This window comes from Ursus maritimus, unplaced genomic scaffold (assembly GCF_017311325.1).
Source record: "Ursus maritimus isolate PB19 unplaced genomic scaffold, ASM1731132v1 scaffold_19, whole genome shotgun sequence".
Taxonomy (NCBI): Eukaryota; Metazoa; Chordata; class Mammalia; order Carnivora; family Ursidae; genus Ursus; species Ursus maritimus.
Genome location: NW_024424341.1, coordinates 30,546,515 through 30,568,782, shown reverse-complemented (window position 1 = coordinate 30,568,782; position 22,268 = coordinate 30,546,515). Strand labels below are relative to the sequence as shown.

The 22,268-nt window shown below is 43.2% G+C and overlaps 1 protein-coding gene across 1 annotated transcript in view; it reads left to right on the top strand.

The window, feature by feature from the left end:
* Nucleotides 1–22,268, top strand: part of ADAMTS18 (ADAM metallopeptidase with thrombospondin type 1 motif 18) — a 145,638-nt gene that overhangs the window by 32,322 nt on the left and 91,048 nt on the right. The window contains exon 3 of the mRNA XM_040634362.1: nucleotides 11,741–11,801. Coding sequence (XP_040490296.1) covers nucleotides 11,741–11,801 — 61 coding nt within the window. The remainder of the gene's footprint in view (nucleotides 1–11,740; nucleotides 11,802–22,268) is intronic.

The following is a 22,268-nucleotide window of genomic DNA, read 5'->3' as shown; positions in this document are numbered from 1 at the left end:
GTAAATACATACATACATACATATATATAAATATATACATACATATATATACATATATACATACATATATATGTATGTATATATGTATATAAAATACGGGATTGACTCACATATTATGAGGAAGTCCCAAGACCTGCACTTGACCAGCTGGAGAGCCGAGAGAGCTGAAGGTGTGGTTCCAGTCAGAGTCTGAAGGCAGGAAAAGACCAGTGTCCCAGCTTGAGGACCATGAGGCAGGGAGCAAGTTCTCATTTCCTCCACCTTTTTGTTCTGATCAGGCCGTGAGTGACTGGGCGATGCCCACCCACGGTGGGGAAGGAAACCTGCTTTGTTCAATCTACTGATTCAAGGTTCATCTCAACAACAAACACCCAGAAAGACATACCCAGAATAATGTTTCACTAAATATTTGGGCCCGGTTGAGCTGACACATAACATGAGGCATCGCGGAGTCTGTCTGCCATCCTTGGGCACAGTCGGTTTTGCGCCTCTGCTTCTCGTAACGTGCTCCGGTCGTGCTGCCCCGCTTCCTAATGTGATTATTTCAGTAATGCCTGTCTCCTACGCTCCATGACAAGTGTCACGAGGGCATGAACCCCACCTTTACAGTTTTTATTCCCTCATCATTGTGTTTCAAGCATCTGTCCCAGTGCCTGGCACTCACTCATTCACACTCTCTCTCTTTGAAGTGCATATATGGAAATCTGTATCTATGCAAATCTGCATCTCCACATTATATATTAATACAATGAAATAATATTATTTCTTCAAGTGAATTTCCTCACTTATCAAGTGTGCACTGAGTGCCGACTGGGACGTGTCCAGGAGCATCGAGCCTGGTAGTTCTGAAGAAGGGCATTAGCGTCCTGCCTCCCCCGTGAACCTCGGCACCTGTGCTTATGAGCCAGCAAATTCTGGGCAACCTTGACCTCTGTGTGTTTCTCGTTTTCCTCATCAGTAACACACGGATAAGATCACCTACCTCTTACGGTTGTGGTGAGTCTTACGTTCTTCATGCAAAACCCATATCGCAATGCTGGAGAGAGACAATAAACATACAAATGAGGGAACATAAAGTATGTTGGAAGGTCCCAGTGCCCTACGGTGGGTGAGGGAGGTAAGGACTGCCTGCCGGTGAGGGGGCGTTTGCGGCTCCCTGGTGGGTGCTCAGGAGAGGTCTCCCTGATGAACTGACAGTTGAGCCAAGACCCCAGGACAGAGGAGCCATGGTGCGGCTGTGCTGGGAAGAGCACCCCACGAGGAGAGGCGGTGAATGTGAATGCCCTCGGGTGGGTGGGAGTGGCCGGTGTGCTCCGGGAGCCCCAAATCCTCAAGGAGCACCTACCATCACAATGAATCATTGCTGCCATGCACTGTCTTCAGCCCATCCCCTAAAACAGGTAGGCAGTAGGTATTTACGCTTCATTGGTGCTTTGCAGGAAAATCAGGGTTTCAGTTGGAATAAATGAACCGGTTTAAAATGATGTGTGGGTCTTGCAAAATTGCTGACTAAACAGAGAGTATCTGAAAAGCCAGCATACTATATTTCTGGCCACATTCTGAGGTTTGAGGATCAAAAGAAGGTTTTGGAGAGATTCACTGTGCTGGACACTGTGTTGCCTTATTGATTAGAAGGGAGACAGGTTTGTCAGCTACCCGTGCTCCATACGGGGTTTGGTTCTAGCTAATTTCTGCAGACGGACCTCTTATGTTATTAGCCTTCTTCCCTGCTAATGCTCAGTTTTGTTGTTCACTTTCTCAACAGAGGTGAAAATGGGGGAAAAGATTGTTGACTACCTGCTGAGATGGTCTGGGACTCTGGAGATTTGGTTCTAGTCCCAAGGCTCTTACTAGCTACTCTGTAATCTTGTACGTCTCTGGGCCTCAGTTTCCTCATCTGAAAATGAAGGGATGGGATTAGAGAAGCATTTATCAAACTGTCATTCTTAGTCCACTTGCAGAAGCATTGTTTGGAGTGCTTGACAGAAGTTCAGGTCCCTAGGGCCCATTCCAACTCTCATAATCTCTGTCACTGAGACCCTTGGCATCTTCACTTAAAAAAAAAAAGATGTTATTTATTGTGAGAGAGAGAGAGAGAGAGGGAGAACGGATGAGCAGGGGGAGGGGCAGAGGGAGAGAGAGAGTCCCAGGCAGACTACACGCTGATGCAGAGCCTGAGTGGGGCGCTCAATCTCATGACCATGAGATCATGACCTGAGCCAAAATCAAGAGTTGGACACCCAACCAACTGAGCCACCCAGGTGCCCCGGAATCTGCATTTGAGTAATTCCCATGTTCATCAAATTTTGAGAATCTATGAAATAAAAAAAAAAAGCCTGACTCCCACATTTGAAAAAAAAAATTCTGCTTCCTTATATAAGATGTCCTCTTCAAACTCGGGGTTACAACTGATCAGTGGGTCATGGATCCGTTTAGTCAGTCACGGTGACTAGTAAGAAGGAAAATACAGAGAAGCGTAAAATAGAGTAGTCTAGACAATGCCAGATTATTATCTAGGAAAAGTATTTTGAGAAATTTTGCAGCGTGGGTGTGTATGTGTGTTTACTGAGCCACGTTATAAAATGTGTGGAGGTGTATACGCTAATGCTTTGGACCCGGCTTTTAGTCAGGGTGGTTTAGGAGATATGTCATGGAGGATCCATATTTAATGCATGTGTGGTGTGGTCTGTGCAGTCGTCCCTCGGGAACGTTGTATGGTGTGAGCTACTTAACACCAACCTGGACAAACATTGAGAATCGTACTGTGGTGACATTGGCAGGAGCTCTGGAGTCACTGAATAAATAAATCTTTTCTAGCACGGATAGGTCTTAATGATTATGCACCTCTCTATACATTTGTGCCATTTCTTTTTCTTTATCCCCAAAGCACAAGAAAGATTTCCATTAAGTATTTGAACAGAAATGGAGTATTTTCCCTCTCATGTTAGCAAATGCTTGCCTTTGATAGCCCAGCGTTGAGCTGAGCCCAGATTCAAGACAAGGCTTGTTTGATGAAGCAGACCTGTCAGAGGGCTTCACCATAAATGCCATAACCTGTTGATTTAAGGGTTTCAGTGTATACTGTAGGTCATCAAGCCCCAAACAGAGCACATGGGTTTTGATCTGAGGATTCAGCTCTCCATTGTAAATCTGTCAGCCTCCACTGTTGAGTCAGCTACTGAGAGCGGAATGTCTGTGGTACTATTTATCCTGTCATATCAGCTTAGGTCAACAGTTTTTTGTTACTCTCTGCGGAATAAGCCAGTCCCCTGTTAAATGCTACTTTTGACTCTAATGTAAGTTTCTTATCTCTGCCTTCTTCAGTGTCTGCTTCAGTAGCCAGGGCTGCAGGCAATGAATGTAGCTTTGGCCTAGGGTGTTTTGTTTTGTTTTGTTTTGTTTTGTTTTGTTTTGTTGTTTTTTGACTAACAGGGCCACTCAGCTCACAAGGTGCTTCTGAAATCTTGCATACCACCTCTCTCCCTTCAAGAATGTTGCGATTTCTGCTTTAAACAAAAATCAATTGAATTAGCCCAAATACAGAAAGATGGAGGAGGAATGAGTAGAGAGCTCATTTATTTGTTCCAAAGTGGCCACATTCATGTAACCACCAACCAGACCAGAATATAGAATATCTCCTGCACCCCCGGAGCCCTGCTTCTGCTTGCTCTCAGTTTCTAAATGTCTCACTTCCCAACATAACCATTATCATGGCTTCAATCACTGAAGGTTAGTTTTGCCTGTTTTTGAACTTTGCATCGATGCAATCCACAGAACGCTCTTAGTTGACCAGCTCCTTCTGTTCAACAGCGAGTTTGGACATAGCTGTAACTGATCCATTTTTATTGCTCTAAAGCATCCCATTGCATAAAGCGCAACACTTTATCCTTTCCATTGTTGATGGACATTTGACTGTTCTGGCTTTGGGCAGTTAGCAATAACGCTGCTGTGAATATTCTTTTGCAGGTCTTATGGTTCAAAGATGTACTCATTTCTGTAGGGTTTCTAGGAATGGAGTCTCTGAGTCCTAAAGCACATGCAAATTGGTTCTACCAATTTGTTTTCAAAGTGGTATCTACCAGTCCACATTCTCACAAGCAGTCTCATTCCTTATCTTTGCCGGCACTTGGAAGTTTTTTGTCTTCATTTTCACAAATATGGAGTGTACATAGTATATCATTGATGACTAAAGAGGTGGAGGGATTTTCCTCATGTTTAATGGACACTTTAATGTCTCCCAGTTCATCAGTCTTCAGCATCCTATATCAGAGCCCTCTCCTGTATCCAAAATCCTAAAGATATTTTTCAGTGTGAAATTCTAGAAGCTTTATGGATATTTGTACCTTCATGGGTAGCCTACAATCTACTTGGAATGCGTTTTTGTGAGTGATGTGAGGAGTTGATCAAGATAACTTCTGTTCATAGCTAGCAATTTCCACAATAGCCAAACTGTGCAAGGAGCCAAGATGCCCTTCAACAGACTAATGGATAAAGAAGATGTGGCCCATACATACAAAGGAATATTACTCAGCCATCAGAAAGGATGATCACCCACCATTTGCATCGACATGGATGGAACTGGAGGGGATTATGCTAAGTGAAATAAGTCAAGCAGAGAAAGACAATTATCCTATGGTTTCATTTATTTGTGGAACATAAGGAATAGCAGGGAGGACATTGGGAGAAGGAAGGGAAAAATGAAGGGGGGGAAATCAGAGGGGGAGATGAACCATGAGACACTATGGACTCCAGGAAACAAACTGAGGGCTTCAGAGGGGAGCGGGGTGGGGGATTGGGACAGGCCGGTGGTGGGTATTAAGGAGGGCACGTATTGCATGGAGCACTGGGTGTTATTCGCAAACAGTGGATCATGGAACACCACATCAAAAGTTAATGGTGCACTGTTTGGTGACTAACATATCATAAAGAGAAAAAAAGATAACTTTTTTTTCTCCAAGTAAATATCCAGTGGATACAGCACCATTTATTTCAAAGATGGTGCTTCTAAGCACACTGCACTGCAGTGTTATCTTTGTCATGAATCAGGTGATGGTGTGTGTGTTGGTCTGTTCTTGATTTCTCTATTTTATTCCATTTTAAAAATTGTCTTTGTCCTAATACCACACTTTATTAATTTCTGTAGCTTTATCATAGGTCTCGATAGCAAGTAGTCTAAGTCCTTCATCTTTGTAATTCAAGACTGTCTTGGCTATACGAGGTTTGCATTTCACATGCATTTTAGGATCAGTTTGCTAATTCCTACCAAAATGCTGCTGGGATATTTACTTGGATTTCATTGAATTTACAATAGTATTTTTGATACACAAATATGGTATATCTCATTTGCAGGTCTTTAAATTCCTTCCCGTTTTGTAGTTTTCATTAGAGAGATCTTGCTCATCCTTTGTTAGATTTTCTCTTGACTGCTGTTCTTGATGGTATGTAAAATGAAATAATTGCCCTTGTTTTCTAAATTTTTGCTACTGTTATGGAGAAATGAAATTGATTTTTGTATTGAGTTTTATCTTGAAATTCTTCATTATCGATTTTAGAAATTTGCTTATAAATTCTTTTGATGCTTCTATATATAATCATATTTTCCGTGAATAGTGACAGTTTCCCGGCCTCCCCCCCCAATCTTTATTAATTTTTTTTTGGACTCTTGCAAAGTCAAAGACCTTAAGTATTGTGATGAATAGACGTGATCATATTAAGCATCTTTGTTTCAGGCCTGATCTTAGGGGGCAATATTTTACTCTTTTACCGAGAAGTATGATGTTAGCTGTAGGTTTCTTTGTAGATACACTTCATCAGATTGGTAACATTCCTTTATATTTGTAGTTTGCTAATAAATTTTGTGAAAAATTCTTTATCTATTGAGGGCATATGATTTTTCTACTTTTTTTCCCTATTAAGTATATTGACTGATTTTTTTTTTTTTTTTCAAATGTTAAGCCAACCTTGCCTTTCTGGAATAAACCTTATTTGGCCATGACGCACTATCAATTTAGTGATTGCTGGGTTTTATCTGCACGTATTTATTTGGGTTTACCCATGCATGTTTATGAGAAAAATTGGCCTGTAATTTTATTCTCTTACTGCATCCTTATCAAGTTTGGGTATTGAAGTTAGGCTGGCTTCATAAAATGAACTGAAAACGGTTTTGTTTTTTTTGTTTTCCCCTGCCACTTTCCTTGGGTTTAATTTGTTATTTCTTTATTTTTTATGTAGAATCTTAGCTCATTGCTTTTCCACTTTTTGTCTTTTCTAATGTATATGGTTTTAAGTCTAAACATTTCCATATAAGCATTACTTTAAGCTGCATATCACAGGTTTTACTATGTGAAATCTTTATTGCCATTTATGAAGAACATTTTGTAATTTCCCTTTGGATATCTTTTTTAACTCAAGGATTATTTAGAAGTGATTTGATTATTTTGCAGCCATTCGGGATTATCTTTTTGGTTTTGATTTCGTTTAATTTCACAGTGGTGAGAGAACATCCATCCACTTTTCAACCCTTTGAAATATGTTGAGTCTTGCTTCATGGCCTACAATGTGGTCGTATTTAGGGTGAAGATAAATATTCCATAAGCCCTTGAAATGAAGGCGAATCGAGGCCTTATGTGTACAGTGTGTTATACGTCAATGTTGTCAAGTACATTAATTGTGCTGTTCAGACTATTTTTGTCTTTGGTGATTTTTCTGTCTGTTTGATCCATTAGCTTTTGAGAGATGTATATTAAAGTCTCCCATTATGATTGTAAAGTTGTCTATTTTTTTTTGTTGTTAGTTTCATTATCTCTTTCTGGTCAGTTATCCCCATTTAAAACATGCAGTATCTTGCTTTACCTCTAGTAATGCTTCCTGCCTTCAAGTCGGCTTTGATGACTATAGTAACAGTGTCATCTTGGTTGATGTTTCATGGAGTAACTTTGTCCCATCTTTCCACTTGTAACCTTTTGTCTTCAGTTTTAAGGTGAGTCGTTTATAAACAGCACACAGTGGAGCTTTGAAAATCCATACTTTGATTCTTGGCATTTTAAAGGGAGTATTTTATCCATATACTCTTAAGAGGATTACTTAGATGTTGTGGTATTAAACTTAGTACCCATTTGTTTTTGATTTGTTGGAGTCTAACGAAAATGGATACCATTACCACTTCGATTACAATGTCATAAAAGTAAGGCATTTGAAATTCACCCACTCTCACTTTGCTAGATTATTGTTGCCACATATTTTAATTTTATATTTAAATCCAAGATATCACTATTGCTTATAGAATTCATATTTATTTAGATTTCCCGTGTTCCCTTTGTTGTCGTTCATTCTCTTTTATTTTCATTCTTCCTTCCGGGAGTAAATATGGGGGGGGCAGGTGGGAATGTGCATTCATTAATCCATATTCTGCCTGAAGAAATTTCATTACTATTCCGTATACATCTGATGGTGACAAATAGTTCTCTCAGTGTTCATTTGTTTGGACATATCCTTAATTTTTCTTCCTTTTCACTAGGTCTAGAATTCCAAGTTTGCCTTTAGCTCCTTAAAGACGGTAATTCTTGCCTCCTGGCTCCCATCCTTTCTGTCAGGTGGCGCGTTGCCATTATTCGTGTTGTTCCTTTCAAGGTCATACAGCTTTAAAAAAAAACTCCCTCTGGATCTTTAAAGAATACTTAACACCTTTGGTCTTCAGTGCTAGTACTATGATGTGCCTAGGTATGTTTTTCTTTTTTATTTAAACTTCTTGGGTGGGGGGGTGGTGCCTGGGTGGCTCAGTCGGTTAAGCGTCTGACTCAATCTCAGCTCAGGTCTTGATCTCAGAGGTCGTGAGTTGGGGCCCCGCATCTGGCTCCACGCTGAGCACGGAGACTACTCCAAAATAAATCAATAAATGAACTTGGCACTTGTAGTGCTTCTTGGATATGTGGCTTGAAGTCATTTTCAGTCTTGGAATGTGTTTGTGTCCATTATCCTTTTCAGACAGTTCCTCTGTCTTATGCTGTCTCATCTCTTCTAAGACTCCAATTGCATTTGCGTTACGCACATATTTTCAGATAACCAGTAACATGTATGTTATACATTTTCTACTTACCTGTTTTTCAAAGATCTCAATTCCCCCTTTAGCTGTGTCTGAATTTTTGTTAAATCCATCTGAATTCTTTTTTTTTTTAAGATTATTTATTTATTTGATAGAGAGTGAATGAGAGTGCGAGTGAGTGAGCGAGTATGAGTGGAGGGAGGAGCAGAGGGAGAGGGAGAAGCAGATCCCTGCTGAGCAGAGAGCCCAATACAGGCTCGGTCCAGGGACTCCGGGATCATGACCCGAGCTGCAGGCAGACGCTTAACCGACTGAGCCACCCAGACGCCCCAAGTCCATCTGAATTCTTAATTTCATTTGTTGTAACTTCCATTCTAAAATATGAATGCTAAAATAAATTTTGATTTTCTAGTAAACTTTCTCACTGTCCCAATTCCTAATGAATTTTCTCAGTTGTTACTTATTTTTCTGAGCATGTTAACCACAAGTACTTAATGTCTGTGGCCAACACCACCAATATTTGCATCATCCCTCTTTGGTCCTGTTTCTTGTTATGTCTCGTGATTTTCATTAACTGATGAACATTATGTATGAAAAATTAGAGAGATTCTAGGTAAGCCTTTAACTTCTTGAGGCAGTTAGGTGAGAGTGGATTCTATCAGGTAAATCAGTTTAATCCGGTCCGCTGTTTTGAGGCTGAACTTCAGTCTTTGTAAAGTGTGGTCTCCTTCTCATTTTCCTACACTTCCAGGCAATATTCCTTCTGGGGTCTCAGGTGGAGACTGGAGGTGTTCACCAGTGTTTCTTCTTCCTTGGTCAGTTTTCTTGTTCTCTCCCCTTGAAACTGCCAAGGCCCTGGTTTGGCTCCTCCGAATCTGGGGTTGTCACTTTTCTGCTTGGCTTGTCTGGATCCATGCCATAATTAGGTAGCAGATTCCCAGAGAGATAAGCATGCAGACTCTTGGCTTCTTTTCTCTACGAGATTTTGGCCCTTCTAGTCCTCGGTAATTTGGTAGCGCCAAACACAAGTTTCCACCTTTCCTAGTTTGAATCAAAAGAATCACACCGAGGTTTCTGGGTTTTCTGTTTTGTTTTGTTTAGGGTTTTTTTTTTGCAATTGTTTTAAATTGGACTTTTCAGCCTCTTCATTGAACACCTTGAGGGGACAATAATGTCAAATGCTCAGATCATCTACTTGTGTTTCCCTTCACTCTGGGATCTCAACCCTTTTGGTCCTGAATATCTAGATAGTTATTTAATATCTTCAAACTGGTTTTCTTTTGAGGGGGTGGAAATCTTACAAAGTTTATCTCGTTCTCAATGGCAAGAATGGGTTACTGCAAGATAGTCTTGATTTCTGTCTTTATTGTTATACCTTTGAGTTATTAAGGGCACTAGCAAAGAGAGAAGAGAAAAATTTGGGAATGAAGGGAACAGCTAGCACGAACTTCTGCACCCTTGTTTTGTGCCTGGTACTGTGAGGGATGGAGATACAAAGAAGCCATATGCCTATTGATTAAGAGGTGTCATCAGTTTGCTCGTACTGCCACTTGATTTTTTATGAAGGGTTGTACTTAAGCTAGTAGGATACTCCCTTCCCTTATCAGAATTCCTTCTACATATACCTAATTAGTTTAAAAATGTTTTTCTTGGTCCAGGGCCCAAGATTTTAAGCACTATACTGTACTACCTTTCATTTGTTACTAACCGTGTTTACTTCTTCTTAAAAATATGTTCCAAGTGCTTCCCTTTGTTCTTCGTTTAAGTCTTATAATACACACATGACAGAGGTTCGTTATTATCACCATCTTACAGAAGGAGAAACTGAGAGGGGTGTTATGGACTGAATGTTTGTGTCCCCCTCGCTTCTCTGAATCCATATGTTGGAGCCCTACACCCCAATGGGGATTGTATTTGGAGGTCGGGCCTGCTAGGAGGTAATAAGCGTTAAACGAGGTCCTAAGAGTGGGGGCTCCAATCTGACATGGTGCCCTTAGCAGAAGAGGAAAAGGCGCTAGAACTCTCTCTCCTCTATGTGAGGACACCACAAAAGGGCAGCTCTCTGCAAGCCCGCAAGAACGCTGTCACCAGGAGCTGAATTCGCTGACACCACGATCTCAGACCCCCCAGCCTCCAGACCTGTGAGAAAATACTTTTCTGTTGTTTAAGCCATCTGGTCTGTGGAATTTCGTTATGTCGGTCGTAGCAAAGGAACTGCGGAGGTTAATCAGTCAAGGTCTGTCATGTGTTGAGGCCGAGGAAGAACCTTTGTAGAGCGATACTGCTTTCTTGCTTGTGGAAAGCCGTGCTTAAGACACACCGGGAGAGCTCATTTCCTAAGCGGTGTTCTTCAACGTTAGTTAGAGCTGAAGCCTGACTATAGTCAGTCTGCTCATTTACAGCCTCAGATCTGTTCTCTCGACAAGTGAAATCAGGGCTGTCCTAGACTCTGAATTGGACACTACAAGATGTTCTCCCCGGTGCGTCAGAGAGGTGCTCAAGCTAGCAAAAGAAATTCTGTTGTTTCAGTCTGGTTTTCATTCAGGATTGAAAAATTTGGGATGCATTTGACCAAGGGCTGCTTGTCTGGACATGAATTTGAACTTCGCTGTCAACACACCACTGAGGTGTCTAGATTTTTCTCCCCCCAGTCCCAGCCCGGGGGCGGCCAAATATTGCTTCAAGACAGAGCCTTACGTGAAATCTCTTGCATTCCCCTGGTCTGGATTTCAGTGTCATTTTTGGTTAGAGCTGCTCGGCCCAAAACCACTCGAAAGTTTTTCCTTGCCAATGGCTGGGGCAATTAACAGCAGTGCTAAAAATATTTTTCTGGAGGCTCGGGCCTTGTTCTTTCATTAAGACGTGTTCAAATATCCTTTTCACTGAGAAGTCTCCTCTGATGCCCCCACACGGAGTGAAGGGCCCCTGTTTTGCGCCCCCGGCACTTACCTTTGTCATCAGGCAGTGCTGCAATCACCTATTTTCTTGGCCATCATCCCCACGAGATAGGTAACTCCTTGAAGAAAGAGACCAGATCATAATCTTTGCAGTTTCAGAATCTGGCATGGAATCAATCACACGAGATGAAAGAATCACAGAGTGGACTGTGTACGAAGTACTTCAGAAAAGCAGATTGGCGGGAAGACCTGGACTGGGCTTTGAGAATAAACAAATAGAAGAAACAAACAAAAAGCACCAGCCGTATTAACCCATCTACCAAGTAGTTGAGAGTCAAAGTATGTTTACTATTTTCCATGTGGATTTTTAAACAAGATTTAGCCATGGAGTTTACAAGTGAATTTTCCATGATTTTCTTTTTTCTTATCATTTATGGCTGTCACTGGTTAGGTTTTTAACTGGCAGAGGAGCCCGGAGTCCATGTGATAATAGAGTAGGATGGAGCTGAGGCTCCATCCACACTCATTTCCTCTGAAACTTAGGTTTTTGTGTTCCTGAGAAGTTTTCCCCCGAATCTATTTTCTTGTCTCTCCGAGAAGCACCCCCTTCTCTTTGGTCACAGGCATGCATCCATTGTCTCATGGAATTTTATGATCATTTTAGCAGAGCACAGAATCACTTCAAGCTTTGGATTCATTCATTCACAATGAACAAATGAATTTACGTCCTCCTCCTCCTCCTGCTAGGAGACACAGTACAGTTGTCCCCACGTACTGGCAGATTTACTTTCTGGGGTTTCAGTTCCCCGCGGTCAACTGTGGTCCAGAGGCACATGGCCGTCCTTCTGACATCATGTCGGAAGGTGAGTAGCGGCCTGACGTTACGTCAGAGCGCCTACAGAGCTTCCTCTCATCACGTAGGCACTGTGTCGTCTCCCGTCATCACAAGAGACCTCATTCACATCACTTTTATTACAGCACGTTGTTACAGTTGTTCTATTTCATTCTAAGTTATTGTTAATCTCTTGGTATGTGTCATTTATAAATTAAACTTTTATCATAGGTAGTAACACATAGGAAGAAACAAGGTCTGTATAGGGTTCGGTACTGTCTGCAGTTTCAGGCATCCACGGGGGTCTTGGAATGTACCCCCCCCCCCGCCCCAGAGCTAAGGGGGGACTGCTGTATTCTTAAAGGTCAAGGTCCTGGATTCACAAGAACCACATCTGAAGAATTTTCAGAGGCCCCAGCCTGAGAAAAGCTTGCCCCAAATATAACTCCGGTTGTCCCTCAGAGCTCTGTTCCAAGGTCACTCTCTTAGGAAAGCCCTCTTCCCAAGTTGGGTTTGTTTTCCTGTATTTTATACTCTCAAAGCACTGTGTCTCTTCCTTGCAGATGACATCTCTCCATTGGTAATTGTACACTTAATTGTGTGGTTGTGTGGTCATTGTTATCTCTTCTACTAGACCTCAAGAACTGAGTCAGGACTGTGTCTGATTTTGCTCACAATATCTGACCTACAGATACCCCCCCCCCATCTCTACTTTGAATGGAATGAATGACTCTCTCTCTCTCCTGCTGAGACATGAAGAGCATTTACGCATTGTTCAGACACTAACTCAGACAGCAACAGTTTGTATTTCACGCAGGGGGAACTGGATATCCAGAAACAAGGGGCCTATTGACTTCTAACCCTCTGGGTCCCTAAGACCTCCCAGTGCCCCACCCCACTTCCCTGCCTCCACAGTCATACCGTAGTGTGAGGTGGTGGGTTGAAACACAGGCCCTGAGCATAGACAATCTTAAGTTCAAATCCTGCTTCTGTTATTTGATAGCATTGTGACATTGGGAAAATTGCTTAAACCTTCATTTCTAAATGGGGATAAAATACTCCCTACGTCCAGGTATCATGGATTAAATGAAGGGACTCAAGGAAAGCATTCTCAATAAGTGCTTGCCATGATTACTCACAGTCGTGTCCCATCTCAGCCCAGGAATTTCCATTTATTAGCACATCTCTTAATGGCACTTGCACCTTCTTGATGACGAATTAGTGTGCTCTCCTCTGACCATCTGCGTGATCTCAGGCGAGCTATTTAGCCTCTTGGTGCACAGGTTGTCTTCACTATAAAGTTGACATTATTATCAGTTGCCTCCTAGTCCCGTTGAAAATAAAATTGGGCTAATCCACATAGAGAGGTTTAGGCAGCGCTTGGCACAGGAGAAGCAGTTAACATAGTAGCTTTGTTATAATTTATAGTAATGATATTGCTAAAAATAATCATTATTACTAGCGTAGCACTGTGTGATTGCGGCCCAGCAATTGCTCCATGTGCACTTGATAAAGACTGTGTTTTTGTGACATCGTGGGGCTTGTCCCATGAAAAAGCCAGATGCAGAGGCAAAGAATTCAGGGCATTCAACCATGGCTGGAGTTCTTGGTCTTGAGCCAGGCATCTCTTAGAACTCCTAACTCTTAGAGTTAGGCTCATTTTGTAAGAATAAGAAGCAGAAACTCAAACCCTCGTTTTTGGGAGGCCAGCAGTGCTAATCCAGCCTGACTTTCTTTGTTTTGTAAAAATGCATTTTCTATTGTTAGTCTCGAGATTGATTATCCATGTTGATCAAATGCAGGTTCATATATCAAGGGGATAAGGAGGCACATAAACATTCTCCCACTTAAAGTTGATTTTTTAAGTTGTTTACATCCTGCTTAAATCTGGGACTTAAAATAGACTCTGAGTTTAAAGGCCCAGTAGTAATTCAGCCAGCACTCAGCAGTGGGCTCCATTCTCACTCGCTCCCCATGCTCGAGTGCTCCTGGACCCACACGGGGATCTGCAGGAACCTGGAAGAGCCCCCTCTGTGTTAGTCTCTGTGTTTAGAAAGGTGTCCCCAGAACTGTCAGGATAAGGAAAACTGCTGGCACCTAGGGCTGTCTCCAGGAAGAGGGCAAGAGTGATCAGAGGTGGGGGACTGGGCATCTCTCAGTGGAATAGCCCTTTCTTTGGGTGGGAAGCAAACAGTGGGTCATATTTTGTGCTGTATCAGGAAATTTAGAAAACTGGGTATCTCATTATATACCTGAAGTTCTTCTAGACCTGTGTTTTTTTTTCAGTTGTTCTAGAAAGAGGCAGAGTTTGTATGTTCTAGTGTCTGATGAGGACAAAATGCACCGTGATTAAAGCTCAGAGCCACCGTTTGATGGCAATTTTCTTGAACGCTCTGTACCTCAATTTCTACACCTCTAAGCCAGGGTCAATAATATCATGGACTTCAAAGGACTGGAGAACGAATTTAAGTAAAGCTCTGGATGTGGCATCTGGCACATAGGAAACATGTTTGCTATTATTAGCAAGGGTTATGGGGCCCTGGCTCTGCCTTAATTTGGTTTTTCCCAAAGCAGAAACTGAGACAGGGATCTAGGTGCAGGTGGTTTATTTGGGAGGTGATCCCAGGAAGCAGAAGTGAGAGAACAGGGAGAATGTGATAAGGAAGCAAAAACAACACCATTGGGGTGCTTTCTAGAAGATTCATCTGTGAGCATAGTGAGCTCAGGTCTGCCAAGATCTCTCAAGAAGCACAGGAATGCCTTCTAGAACTCCCCGTGAAAGGTGGCTTTCACGGAGTCCCATCCTCCATTAGTTGTGGGTTGCCCTGGGGGTCTTAACTCACTCCTTCCTCAATGCTAGAGGCTGAGTGGGCCTCTGAGTAGAGGAAGGCCACAGGGCAGGTAGGCAAAGACAGTGCTGGCTTGAGGTGGGATGTGGCTGGCTGGATATAAGTCTGAGCCCACCTTGATCTGCTCATTGCATTTGGGGCTGAAACCAGAGGGGGCTGTAGGGAGGTCTCCTAGAAGGACCTGAATCAGAGGGTCGGAAGTTCCATTTTAAACTTTATCAGCTTATTTGAGAGATCTGTAGGCATCGCTTCACTCTAACCAGCGCCACCAGATACTTCTTGGTAATAGAAAGTCTTCTTGCTTATTTTAAAGAGAGATAAGCTGGCCAGATGTTCATATGAGCCACTCTCTTCTTAGAGATAGATGCACGTGGGCTTTTAGATTGTAGATAGCAAAGTTTTCCATAATTGCTGTAAGTGATTCCAGTTGTAATTAGTGGTGGTCACTGAGTCATGGTTGCATACTGAATAGTCATTCTGGTCATGTATTATGTATGAAGTGCTTGGCACTATACTTTGGGCCTGACAGCATCATCTCACTTTCAGCCCTAGATGGCTCTGTGAGTATATGGTGTCATCTCTCCCATTTCATGATTGAAGCAACAGAAGGTCAGAGAGATTAAGCAACTTCCCAGCATCCGAACACCAGCAAGGAGTGGAATCTCCTACTGAGAATTAGAGGAAACCACAGACATCACTTAGTTTTATCTTCTGGAATGGAAGGAAGGAAGGAAGGAAGGAAGGAAGGAAGGAAAGAAGGAAGGAAAGAAGGGAGGAAAGAAGGGAGGAAAGAAGGAAAAGGAAAGGAAAAGAAAAAAGGAAGAAAGAAAGAAGAGGAAGAAAGAAGAGGAAGAAAAGAAAGAGAAAGAAAATGCATAAAGACTTAAAACCCCCTCTGGCTTCCCTGAAGCTCCCATTTCAAGAGCGAAAAGCTTGATTCTCCTGATTTAGGTGAAACAAGAAAGTCTGGCTTGGGCTGTGCTGGATTCAGGTGCTAGCCTCTCTCCATCTCTTGGGTGTCTCTACCTCCCTCAGTGGCAGCGAGGATGGCCACAAGCAGGTGCTACTCTTCCCCCAGTTTAACAATCTCAGACTAAAACCAGACTCATTCATGTGAGATCCCGCCAAGGGCACAGGGCTGGCTCTCATCGTTGGGATGGAGACAGCCTTACTGCTAAACCCAAGTCGAGTAGCGGCCCTCAGAGCTAGTGGTGGGTCCTGGTGACATGGGACCCACATGCAACAAAAATGAAGTAGAAGGTGCCTTCCCACCGAGAGCGGTGGCTTCTGGCCCAGGAGAGCAGCTGGCCAGGTCTGGATGCTGGCGGCTGCGGTACGGGTTCACGGCCTCTCGGTTTCCATGTACGTACGTAAACAGAGAGGCTCCTTTTATATACTCAGCAACCTTCTGCAGCATTCTATGACTTTTTTCCTCATCAGACCCAAACTTCTAGATTCAGATTTTCAATTCCCCCTTTCTTTGGGTCTTGAACCATCTCTTCTTGGCCCCTTTCCATCTGTTTTCTACTTAGAACAGGAGTTCTGAGCCATGGACGATTATGCCCCCCAGGGGACGTTTGGCAAAGTCTAGAGACATTTTTGGTTGTCCTGTGTCAGGGAGGAGGGGATGCTGCCGGCAGCGGCTCGGCTGAGGTCAGGGTGGCTACTAAAAGTCCTGTAATGCCCAGGAAAGACCCCACGACAGACTTGCCCAGAGCGTCAAAAGTGCAGAATCTGAGAAACCAAGCTTAGATAAATGTCTTAAAACTGTTGTGACCAAAGTCAGTTCTCATATCCTCCTTGTTCCTGAAACTGGTACGTGGCTCTCTGCCCTTAGATTACCTGACTTTTTAAACATATTGGACAATCTTGATGACGGACCCTCCATTTCCTTGGAATATGTTATACACCACCCGTGGTGTCCTGGTATTCTTTTGACAGCTTCTTTCCAGTCCTTACCATTACTGTTCTTTCTTTTCTTTTCTTCTTTTTTCTTTTTTTTTTGGCCTATCTTAACAACTTTATTTATTTATTTATTGTATTATGTTCAGTTAGCCAACATATAATACATCGTTAGTTTTTGATGTGTTCAACCGTTCATTAGTTGCATATAACACCCAGTGCTCATCACCACACGTGCTCTCCTTACTACCCATCACCCGGCTACCCCATCCCCCTACCCCTCCCGTCTATCTTTATACCTGGTGTCCCAAATGCAGGATATGCACATAAGTAACGCGATCTCGATGCATGACGCACGTGGGAGGGCACAGGGGAGCCTGCCGCAAACAGGGCTGCCCTCCAGCTTCTCTCGCTTCTCTAGACAAGCCATGCATCTTGGATCTGAAATCTTCCCGTGTTTCACGTAGGTAGCTCTATGTAAGACACTCTATGTAGACAAAACAAAGCACCTCTCTGTGCTAGCAACGTGCGGCTACCTCTACCTTGAATACCATCATTTCCTGGGGATTTTTTATTTTGGGGAAAACAGAAAAAATGAGGATTCTGCCCCTTTCTCCTTCCCCACCTAGGGAGACCTGAATGCACGGAGCCCCTCTTTTCCACAGGGCTGGTTTTTCTTCTTTTCACTGGCTAAAACGGATTCGGAAACGATTTTTTCTTCTTTACTCCACTTGTGGAATTAACAGTATTAGAGTTGGAAGAATAGGCGTGTCTTGAACCTGCCATGCAGGTTGGTCCGTATTTAGAGGACAAAGCCGGGATAGCCGTTAGTGGGCAGCTCTCTGCAAACAGTAATGTTTTTGGAATTCACCTGATGTGTGACTTTGGTTTACAAAATAAACCAGTCCCCGTTCCGTACACGCTTTCTTGAAATCCAGATTTCCCCTGTGTGCTGGAATTGGAATTTAGAACTTGTTCTTTGCAGGTTTTCTCTTGACCACTTGTCTTACCTTCCACATTTGTTTTTTCATTAAGATTTTTACCTTTGAATATTTCCTGCGGTTTGGTTGAAAATGGTTTTTCGACTTTGTGGTTCTGATAACAACTTCCTTCAAAAATTATACTAATCATATGAAACTGGTACATAACCCATATGGCGCCTGGAAACAGTTATTTTTAAATGACTTTATGCTGAAGTGTAGTCATATTTTTGTGAAAAGGCTGCGATCTGTTTTTAATTTGCGGCAGTTTGAAGCCATATTGATTTTTTTTTCTGCTGATATTTCAAATTTCCCTTTGTAGCAAACACATTAAGTCGATTAACCTCTTGGCTTCCATCACTGTCGAGTGGCAATAGCTTTGTTTACCCCATTAGCATATCTAGAGATTAAAATTCCCTTGATTCTCTGTAAGACTTCCATGGAATATGGTAGAGAGTTAGAGACTCTTGCGGTATAGGGCTCAGGCTTCGTACTCAGGTGGCTGGTGGAAATTCTGGCTTTCCCATACCAGCTGGGTGGCCTTGGGCAAGTTGCTTAACTTTTTCTGAGGCTTGGTTTCCTCATCTACAAAATATTAATGGCATTTTTCTTACCCTAGAGTGCTGTTAGGACAGTTAAGTGGCCTGGCGCCCTGCCTGGTTCATAGCGGTAAGTGCTTCCTAAATATGAGAGAGTACCGCTACTAACACTGCTGCTTGCAGTAACAGTACTTGTAGTAACAATGGTAGTAATAATAGCAGTAATCCTATCTATCACATTTTTCTAGAGTGGGTCTAAAAATGCCAAAAGGCTTTTCCAAATCCAGATTTCTCCAAGCTCTCATTGACCACTGTCCATTCCTTCCTTTGGTTATTTATTTTTTTTAACTCCTCCTCAATGCCAGGGCCTTTGGTAGAGACTAGAGATGGAATGATGGACTTTTTAAAAGGAACATTCCTGCTCTTGTGGAATTTATAGCTTATCACCTTGCTAGAATGGAGATACGTCCATTAACGAATCCTAGAGATACACGGTGACGTTGGTAAGTGCTTCAACAGAAAGGCGTGTGGCACAGTGAAGACACGATTGGTGGAGGGGAATTGAGAGGAGATAGCCCTACACAGTGGTTAAGCTGAGAGGTAAGGGAAAGACATCTTAACTAGAAGGAGGTAATGGCTTGTGCACATTTTCTGTAGGAGGAGGAAGATGGCTCGCCTTAGGAGCCAATGAGGCCACGTGGTGGAGCCACACTGGATGGGCAACTGGCCAAGCCCATCCTTGGTGAGGCTGTGCAGTAGGCATGGGCCAGACCCCACGGGCCTTATTGGGCTTTCAGAGAACTTTGGCTTCTCCCATAAACACTCTTCCTCCTCACCTTCTAATCATCTCAAATCACATTTACTAACTGATGATTGAGTTGGGAAGAAGACATAAGTATGGTTTCCAGCTTCCCCCAAGGTGACTTTCATAAGCCTTCCTTATGTCTCCTCTGGTGCTGTGGCTCACTCTGTACTTCTCAGACCTGCTTGAACCAGAAGATTACCATGAAGCTCTACTGATGAGGGAAGGCTATTCCTATTCTCACTAGCCACAGGTAGATTGAGGCCAACATTACCAGTTGTGCCTGGCATATAACATGCGGTCAACGATTTGATTCAATGATTCGTATCACTTCTCTTCAGTTTCCTACACAATGACTAGCCCATGTGTGAGGGGGGCTTTTGTGGTACTGAAGTTTCTATGAACATAGGTAGTCAATGGGGAAGATATTTTATCAGTAGCAGTGTGAATTACGTTTATGTTTCTCGAAGCTGGAGCACCTCTGTCTAATCCACCAGGCCACGTTATCCCTTTGTGAGGCTCTTTTGAAGCTCAGAAAGTGAGGTGTCTGTTGTTTTGTGATGAACTCGTGAGTCCCCCTTGCCTGCCCTCCACACGAGGAAAACAACAGCTTTTTCTCTGTTCAGTTTGAAACCAAATACAGTTGTAGTAGTTTTTGTTATTGTTTTTGGATATTGTAATTCCTATTATTTTAACCCCAGCAGATTATAGATTGTTCATAAAGCTCCTTGCAGATATTAAAAGAGAGATTGAGGGGGGTAACTGGGTGGCTCAGTCGGTTAAGCATCTGACTCTTGATGTCAGCTCAGGTCTTGATCTCAGGGTTGTGAGTTCAAGCCCTGTGATGGGCTGCATGCGGGACATGGAGACTACTTAAAACATAGGTAGGTAGGTAGGGGGAGAGAGAGAGAGAGAGAGAGATGGGAGATAGATAGAACCTTATTGTAGGCTCCTCCCCTCGCCATGGCTGTCGATACTATATCAGGAACACCCGAATTGCTGTTATCTGACATTGCCAGGTTCCCACTTGTTTGCAGTAAGCCTCTTCTATACTGATCTAAGACTGAGAAATCATATAACGTTGATTTCTCCTCTTACCACATCACTCTTCCGAATGCATGTATACAGTGGCATTTAATTCATGTTTGTAGGCAGATGGAGGTTCCTATGTGTACAAGTAGCCTGACATCTTTTAGACTTCAAAGGAAAACAAAATATAAATGTGTAAGATCAGGGACAATTTATTGGATAAAGTGGATGGGAGGATGGTGGCATGGTGTGTCCAATAGAACTTTCTACACAGTCCAGTATGGGAGCTGCTAGCCCCATGTGGTGGATGAGCACTCAAACCGTGTGGCTAGTGTGACTCAGGAGCTGCCCTTTCAGTTTTATTTCCTTTTAATGAATTCAATTCAAATATAAATAGCCGCACGTAGCTAGTGGCTATCGTCTTGGACAGTATAAATTTGATGGGTGCAAGGGGTTATCTACAGGAAGTAAGCAAGGCTGAGTGATTCTCTGTCTTTGAGCCAGCTCATCGTCCACAGAAAGGATCTGAGTAACTTCCTTAACTACCCACTCTCAACAACTAAGCCCTCCTAAGTCTCCATTCTGAATTTTTAAAAATGTGTTTACTCCCTCTTTGCCATCATTGCTGGGTTTCTGTTTCTGTCTTGCAGAAACCCAGGCAAAGCCTCTGTGGGATTTCGGAGTCTCGATTTCTTGTCTTCCTTTCAGTCATCCTCCACGTTTCAGCTACACTAACTCTCCTCAGGATTAACATCCCTGATGACTCCAACTTTCGCAGGATAAAGTTCAAAGTTGCCAGCTTTAATGAGCTTAATGGCTTTTAGGGTTTTCTCTCAAGTTGTGAAATTCTGGCTGTTTCAATGTCAGCTGATTGTAAGTTTTACTAACAATGTGATTTTTATTCCTAATTACATATGGGTTACACAGTATCTTTTTATATTTAGGGCTTTTAAAAAAATCTGCCTCTTGCCCCCGCCCCCCCCCCAGGGCACATACATGCCAGTGCACATAACCATTCTGTGCTTGGCGAGTCAAACAGCTGTGGCAACTGAGCCTTTCACCTTTGCTCCCTCACCTGGTTTTCCCTCCCCACCCACCTTGCCAGCCCCCTCAGCTGGTTATTCTCCCTCCCCCGCCCTGTTCACCTGGTTGACACTAGCGAGCCTCATTAAAGACTAAGCTTAGGTATCTCCCCTTTTAAGAAATCTTTCCAAGAATTCGTTAGATGCCTCTTCAGTGACCTCCCCAGCTCCGTGGGGGGATAGGGAGTGGGGCAGAAGGAGGCTGTCTTGTGATGTCTGTTTAGCAGGTGGCCTCCTCGGTCAGACCCTGAGCACCCTGAGGCAGGGGCCCGAACAGTCTCATTCCTTTTCCCTAGGGCCGAGGTCAGTGCCGAACCCCTTAGAGATACCAAATATTTGTTCAATGAATGAATCTGACGGTCATATTCTGTCATGTGGGGAATTTTCCAAACCCTCCCTCACTTTCCCACCTCCAAAAAAAAAAAAAAAAAAGTAACAAGCAAAGTAAAGGCAAATTCCTCGTAATAGGCTGTAATCTTATATATGTTTTGTGGAACAGGATAATGCAAAGTTTGGGATGCTCTTGCTTTTATTCATTATTAAATCACGTCCTCGGTTCTCCAACTACTAACTTCTTTCCTTAGTTGACTCCTGCCAGCTTCCTGAGTGGCTGCTGTCTCTTCACAAAAGCATCGCTGGGACATCAGTCCTTCAATCCACAAATACTCAGAGTCTGTCAGGCACCAGACGCCACTCTTGGTGCCCGGAAGCCAGGGATAAAAGATGGGACAAGAGCATCCAAGGGCCTTTCTCTCGACAACCCCACATGCTAGTGGAAAAAGATAAACGAGTCAGTGGAGAAATGTGATACTTTCAGGCAGCAAGGCAGCACATGGAGGAGGCCAGCCAGGCCTCCCTGTGTGTCAGACACCGTCTGAGCGGTTTACATATATTGTCTTTAATACTCAGAGCAAGCCTATCACCTTCATTTATGCTCCGGAAACTGAAGCCCAAAGGGTCACGTAACTCAGCCAGGGTCGCAAGTCTTAGAACAAGTAGTGAAGCTCGAATCTGAAGGCAAGCATTTGGTTCTGGTATGTGGCATGACCCGGGTGTTGCCCAGTCATGACTTAAAGAGCGGTGTTTTTGATTATATGGTCAGGGAAGAGTTTTCTGAGAAGGTAAATCCAGCCTTACAGAGAGCTTGGGGTTTACCATGTTCCTCCTGGAGAAAGTCAGAAACAGGTCTGGCCAGTTTAAAGAACCGTGGAAGGCCCGCCTGCTTAGGAAGTCTTGGAGGGTAGGGGGTGGGGGCGCGGGTGAGAGAGAAAGCCAGGGAGACTGCAAGAGCGAGCTGGCACTCTCTCTCCCCCTC